Here is an 8,434-nt window from a genome sequence, read left to right as displayed (position 1 = left end):
GTACAGCAGTGCTTACAACTCTGGGCTTCCTGGCTTCACAAATCTGAATTCAAATCCAAGCTTCCGTCAAGACCTCCCACCACACCTTAGGGCATCAGAGTCCCACATTGTAGGAAACATATAAAAATGCAAGCACCTCCAGATTAAGTATATACTTTTTTACTTGAATTTTTTTTTTTTCCTAAACTCACTTTTGAAATTATTTGGCACCAAGAAACATTTACTCTACATATTGGCTGTGATTTCTCAGCACACATCAGGAATCTGGGCGACAGGAGAAAATCCAGCCAGCAAATTGTTTTCGAATAGGGTGAAGATTTTTTATGAATGCTAAATTTAACAATTAATCAGCTGGCAAGAATGCTCTGCACTGTGGATGTTTAATTAAACACTGATCCATTTTGATCCTGCCGTCATCTCTGTGCTTTTTGGAGCCAATACGTTCTTTTATGGATGTCAAATGAACGTTCTTGCAGGTTCCCTGAGAAGCTGGCAGAACCAGGGCACCAGGGATAGGAAGAGCTTTGTTTGTGTCCCAGATTTGCCACTGCAAGGCTGTGTGCCCTAGGATCAGGGACTCACCCTCTTGGAGTCCCAATTCTCTGTCTATAAAAATAGGGTTGGAGAACTCAAGATACTATATAACACACTGCCAGGGCCAGGTGCAACTTGAGCACCTATGAATGAGTTGTAAAGCAAAGGAGGTAGGTAGGTGGGTAGAAACATTTGGGGGACACCTCAAAATAAGTGGTGGAGATGGAAAAAAACAGTCTCTGAGAAGTTGCACCAAGGATTGCTTTTCCAAATCATCAGTCAGTTCCTGCCCCAGAGAATGCCTTCGAAAGGGATACCATTAAAGGTGATGGGAAATTTGGGAATGGTGGCGGTTAAACAACATGAAACGTATTTAATGTCGATGAACAGTACCTACAAGCACTGTTGAAATGGCAATGCTTTGTGACCTATGTAATTACTACGATTCAAAAGAAAAAGGGGTAATGTGGAAAGTGCTACGTGGAGGTACCAGTTTGGCAATGAGGTGGGGGAGGGGAGTGAAGGTCCCAGTTCTGTAACTGGGAACCCTGTATTCCAGGATACGTCACTCTAGATCCATGTGAGGGTCTCACCTGTGCCAGCAGCCAGTCCACCAGCTTGCTCCCAGGAAGCACTGACTTGTAGGTCTTCAGGTGGTAATCCCGGTCCCTGTTGAGGGGAAAACAATGAAACGTGAACAGGAGAGCCAGGTAGGGATGGTGTCCAGGTCTCTGAGCAACCATACTCACGATCCAAGGACTCCCAGGCTCTCTGGGCATGGCAGAGAGTGGAGGAGAGCCTTGGGCAGGGGAGGGAGCCCAAGTGTGCCTCATGCAAGACTCCATCCCACCTGCAGAGGGAAGGGGCAGAAGCAGGTGACTCTCAAGCTCCCTCTTCTCTCTAGGCCAATGGTTCTCAAACGGGGGCAGTTTGGGTCCCCAGGAGACATACTTCAATCTCTGCAGGCACTTTGGGTTGTCCCAACTTGGGGGAAACTAGCACTTCTAGCATTTGATGGGTAGAGGCCAGAGATCCTGTAAATGCCCTATAATGCACGTGACGGTTCCCGCCACAAAGAATCATCTGGATTCAAGTGTCAGTGCTGCTGATGCTGAGACCCCTGATGGATTCTGACAGTCTTGAGAAAAACTCTTCCCTCCTGCCCTCTTCGTTCCTTCTTTGTCCTTGATGGTTTTATGTTTAAAGGTAGCAAATCGGTTGCAGTGCTGGTAAGGGGATCAGGATGCAGCACAGAGCAGGGTCTGCCAGGGAGGGTCAGGGTCCCCTATCCAGCACTGATTGTCATGGCATCTGAAGCCTGGCTGAGCCTTGCCCAGTGGCCTGTGCTGACCTCAAAGCCAAACTGCAAAAAGTTCTCAGTCTTTGGAGCCCAGAGAAAAAGAGCCTCTGTGGCCAGTCGGCGTCAGGGCTGATAAAGGAACAACAGCGGGGGATTTTCCTAGGCTTTCAGGAGTTGGGGCAGTAACTGGAAACCCACTGTCCTCCCCTGCTGCTTCCCTTACAGCAAGGGCAGGGGCCAGGCCCTCAGCAGTGCCCACCCGCCCTCTCGAGTTTACACAAGAGCATCCTCAGAGTAGAGGGGGGAGTACGCAGTTCAGGATGAAAGCAGTTCCCAGGGCCTGACCTCCAAGCAGATCAGCAAACACCCGGAAAAGGCCCTTCCCCTCTCCTCCTCTGAGAGGTGATAAGAGCTATCAAGAAGAAAGGCAGAGGAATTTGCAGCAGCGCTAAGAATCCAGTCACCCTGCCTGCCCTCTCAAGCTACAACTAGAAGGGTTTGGTAAAGAGAAGGACCACCTATGGACATCTCTAGAGCCTTCTCTAAGTGCCAGGCGCCATTCAAAGCAAGTTCCAGGAATTTAATCCTCAAGACAACCCACTAGGTGTGAGCTATTCTTATGCTGATTTCACAGCTGCAGAAATGGAGGCAAAAGGGGTGAATTACCTCCCAACCTTCACACAACAAATAACATATTGGCTGCACTTCTGCTCTAAAGGAATCCTGGTAGTGCAGTGGCTATGTACTAGGAAATTAAAGGTCAGCAGTTTGAACCCAGCAGCCACTCTATGAGAGAAAGACATGGCCATCTCTACTCTACCCTGTCAGGTCCACAGAAGTCGGAATCAACTTAACAGAAATATGTTATTCTGCCCTTGAAACCCCTGGGTGGTGCAAATGGTCAATATGTATAGCTGCTAACTGAATAGTTAGAGGTTCAAGTCTACCCACCAGCACCTCAGAAGAAAGACCTGGCAATCTACTTCTGAAAAACCAGCCAGTGAAAACCCTACGGAACACGGCTCTACTCTGAAAAGCACACGGTGTCACCATGAGCCAGAAACAACTGGAGCTGTTGTTTTTGTTCTTGTTTACCTGCCCTAGGCCTGTGCTGCCCACTGTGAAGCTGCTTTCATTTAAACTCATCAATTAATATTAAACCAAAGTTTAAATTGGACACTTGTGTGTAGCTAAGAGTCTCCACAGCCGTAAGAACAGAACAATTGGATGGTCCCTGGCTACCGTTACAGAATGTTTTGATCAAATATTCTATACATTCTATAAAATCCTTTGATGCTCAGGTCCCTTAATATCAAATGGCATAATATCTGCATATAACCCATGCACATCCTCCTGTAAACTTTAAGTAAATATTCTCTAGATTATTTATAATACCTGGTGTGGCACTGCAGGTTAAGGCGCAGGACTGCAAGGTTGGTTTGAACTGCAAGATCGGCGGTTCAAGCTCACCAGCCGCTCCTTGGAAACCCTATACAGGGGCACTATGAGTCGGACCCGACTCAACAGCATTTAACAGCAACAATGTAATGTAAAGGAGTCCTAGTGTAGCACTGTGGGCTCATGCACTGGACCACAACTTTGGCTGAACAGCAAGGTGGGTAGTTCAAATTCACCAGCTACTCCTTGGAAACCCTATACAGGGTTTCCATGAGTCAGAACCAACTCAAAGGCACTTAACAACAACAATACAATGTAAGCAGAAGAAAGATGAGGCTTTCTGCTGTCATAAAGATTTACAGCCTCGGAAACCCGATACAGAGTCACTATGAGTTGGTAACAACTCAGTGGCACACCCCCACCCCCACCACTACAATGAAAATTGCTCTTTAAGCTCTCAGTTAGTCTTTAGGGGATTGCTCTGACCTCTTAATTACTTTTTAGAAACTACGTTTTTTTAACCCCCAAATATTTTCAATTCTAGTTTCGTTGACTCTTCGGATATGGAATCTACAGATACAGAGGGACCAACTGTGTTTGAAAGAAGTGAGGGGGCAAACATGCAACTATGTAAAGAACATTCTAAGGGTAGGGCAGAAAAGGGCAGCGAAGACCCTGAGGTGTATACTGTTTTTATTCCCATTCTACAGAGGAAAATGTTGAAGCACAGACACTTGAAGTTACTCTACCCAAAGGCACACAGCTAGTCACTAGCAGGCTGGATTACAAACTTAGCCTGTCTGATTCCAGAACTGACAACCCTGAACCAGTCATTTCATCCTAATGACAAGCCTACAGATTAGGTGTGATTACTGACCCAATTGAACTGCAAGGTCGGCGGTTCAAGATCACCAGCTGCTCCTTGGAAACCCTATACAGGGTCGCTATGGGTCGGAATCAACTCGACGGCACTTGACAACAACAACAACAACTGACCCAATGGATAGATAAAGAAACGGAGGCTCAGAAATCAGAACATTCAAGGCACCAACCAAAGGTGACATACTTGGGAAGGGGCAGAGAAACTGCTGCAGATTGGAAAGAACAACTTACTTGATCACTGGGGTGTACAAGCTGTGAAGGCGGCAATAGAGCCTCACCCCCTAAAAGAGAAACAAACACGAAGACTGGGATCAGACCTCATCCTACAAGGTCCTGGAATCCAGTCGATGGGTCCGGACCCGGCTGCTGGGTGAGATGTCTCCCAGGGTGGAGCAGGGGGTGACAGGGGATCAGTTAGAGCAGGGCACAGGCCTGCTCTAAGGTGGCTGGGGGTGGGGGTGGGGAGGGTGGATCACAGCAAGGCCAACTGGGTCAGGGTCACGGGCATCAGGGGGTCCCTACCTTGGACATGATGTCCTCTAGCTCACTCCGGGCTTTGTAGGTGCCGTCATCATAGCGGAAGCGGTACATCACCTGCTCGTTCTTGAACTGGTGTTTGTCAGAGACTGGAGGGACCAGTGAGGTTGTGAGCTCAGGCATGCCCTCCCCCACAGACCCCCCCCTCAACAGCCTGCCAGTGTCTACCCCATTGTCATCATTCACCTAGCCACCGAACTCCCCACTTCCTGGTCCTCAGACCCTCCCACAGTGTACAGGGTTCTGCTAAGATCTGCAGCTTAGGGGTGGGGCATCTGCAGGTGCCGGACCCCACTCACCGTGGTGGATGATCCCATTCTCCAGCAAGGCTTGACCCAAGTTGACCCCTTCTTCCGTCTTGCTGATCTCACCAATTTCCAGGAGCCAGGCCACAAACTCACTGCCAGGAACATAAGAGACAGCTAAGTGGACACCCCTAATCCTGGGACCAGAGGTACCAGCAGGAGACTGGCCCAGCTCCACCCCACTCTGGGAAGGGCAGCTGGAACACCCATGGAAAGCAAGGCTTGGGCTTCCACAGTTCTCAGCCATGCTCTGAGGACCAGGGTACCACATGCAGAGGCCTCATGACCAGGGGCAGAAGCAGGCAGGGGGATGCTGACCCCTCAGGCTCAGTGGAGAGACGGAAGGAAAGGAGGCAGGCTGGCAGGCAGGTGGGCGGGTGGATGCCTGCATGGATGGATACTGAGTGGATAAGTGAGTTGGTGGGTGGATGACGAGCTGATGGACGATGAGCTGACAGGTAAATGGCTGGGTAGGTGGGGAATGGATGGGTGGGCAGGTGGAGGATGACAGGTAGATGGATAACTGGGTGACTAGGTAGGGGAGTGGATAGATGGATGGACAGAAATGAATATACAAACAGGAAGGCTGCTAATCAAATCATGTCATTCTCTAACTTAAAACCCGTAAATGGGCTTCTCTCATGACTCATGATGACAAGGCACCGAGTGGCCTGGTCCCTTACCCTAATTTCCTCTCCTCCACCTACCTCCCACTTACTCTGCTTTAGCCACGCCCCTGTCTTATTCTTTTCATAAGATGGCTGCCTCAGGGTCTTTGCACTTGCTGCTCCCTCTGCCTAAGAACACCCTTCATGTGACAATCTTTCTATCCTTCAGGTCTCAGCTCCAACATCACCTCTTCAGAGAAGTCTTCCTGGCTACCTCTCAAAAGCAGCTCCCATTCCTATACAACCCATCACATCTCTCCATCTTATTTCCTGTTCGACACTTACTGCTGTCTGAAATAATCTTGTTTAGAAGCTTATCTGGAGTCCTGGTGTGGCGCTGTAGAATAATACACCGGACCACAAGGTCAGTTTGAGTTGTAAGGTCAGCAGTTCAAAGCCACCAGCCACTCCTCAGAAACCCTATACAGGATCATTATGAGTCAGAACCGACTAGACGACACTTAACAACAACAGCAGAGACTTATTTATCTATTTATTAGCCCATAAGTGTGAAGCTATAGGATAAGCACTGGACTGCTAACCACAAGGTTGGTGGTTCAAACCCACCAATCACTACTTGGAAACCCTATACGGAGTTGCTATGAGTCAGAACCGACTCCATGGCACTTAACAACAACAATCGCAGCCAGAATGTGATGTCTACATGAGCAGGGATTTTTGTTTTGTTTTGTTTTATTCTCAGCAATTATATTTATAACCCTGTTGTTTAATGCCATCAAGTCAGTTGCGACTCATAGTAACCCTGCACATAGGCTTCTGAGAGTGGCTGGTAGGTTTGAACCACCAACCTTACAGTTAGAAGTTTAGTGCTTTCTACAGGAGAAAAAGGAACCCTGGTGGTACTGTATGCTAGGCACTGGACTGTTACCAATAGACCAGCAGTCCAAACCCATGAGCCACATATGAAGCTTTCTGCTCCCATAAAGACTTATCGCCGCAGAAATCCTACATTATTAAGTGTCCTGGAGTTGGTTCTGACTCACAGACACCATGGATAGAGTTTGTAAGGTTCTAAATCTTTGCAGGAGCAGAAAGTCTCATCTTTCTCCCTCCAAGAAGCTGACAAGATCAAACCAGCAAGCTGAGAGTTAGCAGTCCAGTACTTATCCTACAGCAAGACCAGAACTCTGTAGGAATGCTACGCAGGATTATTAGGAATCAGAATTAACCTGATGGCAGTAAGTCTGGTTTGGCTTTTACGCTTCTCAGCCAATAGCCTCAGTTATCTAGATCAACACCAATGCCAACTCACAGCGACCCCACACGTGTCAAGAGTAGAAGTGCGTGTAAGTAAGGCTCTCAATGGCTAATCTTCGGAACGAGATCACCAGGTCTTTCTTGCAAGGTGCGTTAGTCATTTGCACCAACCCAGAACTGGAATAATGTCTAACTCCCAGTCAGGCTCAATCATCAAATACCAAATGAAGGAATGAACCTCCCAGACAAGAAGGAATGTTCTGGGAGCAGGGGACAGATGAAACCACATGACCGCCCACCCCCAACACTGGACAGAGGGGCTCAGTCAGGCCCCTGGGTCCTGCTGTTGAGGGGGCACACTTCTTAGTTGAGCAGAGAACTTAGCCCACTCAAAGTCAGCAGGAAAAGGGAGAGCCCGGAATGGGACTGTTTGCTCTGAGGCAATCTGTGTTCAATAAAAGCAGGTGGCAGCTGGCCAAGCACAGAGCTATCCCGCCTCCAATTACAGGGCTCCAGGGGGGCAGGGCTATTTTTAGCTTCCCAGAGTTTGGCTGAGCAAAGACCTGCCTTGTGTGTAGGTAGTGGTTCGTGCTGAGGCATTCAGAAAGCCTTGGATGGAGGGCCAAGGGGGTATAGAAGAAATGGAACAGGAACCTGGGTGGGCAAGAGATTGTTATGGGTCCTGTCCACCCCCACTTCCTTTCCCAGAGTCCCAAACACCAGAGAGAGGGCAAATGTGGCCTGGAAGTGAGCAGATGCTGAGCACCCACACTTGGAAACTGGAGACTTGCATATCCGGAAGCCCCAGGAGGATCGCCTTTGCCCGTTGACTTGCAGCCCTGTGGCCAGGGAGGGGAACAGAAGTGTCCCCATGAAGCTGCTGGGGCAAAAGACAGCCCAGAGGACAGCAACTGTGATCCATGTTCCCACCCGGAGCATGAGATCTTGCCACCTTTTTGAGCATCAAGAGAGGTTTCCAGCTAGCTGGGTATAAAGTTGGATGAGTGTTGCCCGCCTCTGGGTTTCAGCACGTTCCTCCTGGCATGCAGTTCACTCCGGGCCTTCTGGACTTAGCAGCTAAAGGTTCTAATCATAAGAAATCTTCCACAGCCACAACCGGGTATGTAAAACCAGAAGCAGCTCATCTCTATCACAGGGACCTTGATCTCACAAATGAGCAAAACAGGCCACGCAGAGGCATCGGCCCCCTGGGAAGACGGAAACGTCGGATCCAGGAGAACTCGGAGCTTTTCGAGAGAAGCCGGAAATCCAGAATTTCCTGTGCTGGCTCTCAACTGTTAAATACTGATAGCTAATTCCCCATTTTCTGAAAACACCATGTGGGCCAAGGAAAACACACCTGTGAGCTGTGAGGAGCAGTGGGAAGGGTTTTCAAGCAGGAGGAACAGCACACACAAAGAAAGGCCCTGCGTGAGGAGTATTGTAGGAAGTCAGGCAAGGTCCAGCATTTCAAAGGCCTAACGTGTTGAAAGCAAATATGTTAGTTTGAGGACTAAGGTGAGCCTGACCCAAGCTATGGTATTTTCAATAACCTCATATGCATGCAAAAGTTGGACAATGAATAAGGAAGA

At 48.7% G+C, this 8,434-nt stretch overlaps 1 protein-coding gene across 1 annotated transcript in view; it reads right to left on the bottom strand.

Moving 5' to 3' along the window:
- The window catches only part of PREX1 (phosphatidylinositol-3,4,5-trisphosphate-dependent Rac exchange factor 1), a 353,334-nt gene that overhangs the window by 52,586 nt on the left and 292,314 nt on the right, over positions 1-8,434 (bottom strand). The window contains exons 14-17 of the mRNA XM_006839328.1: positions 4,951-5,051; positions 4,637-4,740; positions 4,346-4,395; positions 1,128-1,203 (exon numbers count right to left, since the gene is read on the bottom strand). Coding sequence (XP_006839391.1) covers positions 1,128-1,203; positions 4,346-4,395; positions 4,637-4,740; positions 4,951-5,051 — 331 coding nt within the window. The remainder of the gene's footprint in view (positions 1-1,127; positions 1,204-4,345; positions 4,396-4,636; positions 4,741-4,950; positions 5,052-8,434) is intronic.

Source organism: Chrysochloris asiatica, unplaced genomic scaffold (genome assembly GCF_000296735.1).
Source record: "Chrysochloris asiatica unplaced genomic scaffold, ChrAsi1.0 scaffold00023, whole genome shotgun sequence".
Lineage (NCBI taxonomy): Eukaryota > Metazoa > Chordata > Mammalia > Afrosoricida > Chrysochloridae > Chrysochloris > Chrysochloris asiatica.
The sequence above is the reverse complement of the archived record's forward strand: the minus strand, read 5'-3'. Positions and strand labels throughout refer to the sequence as shown.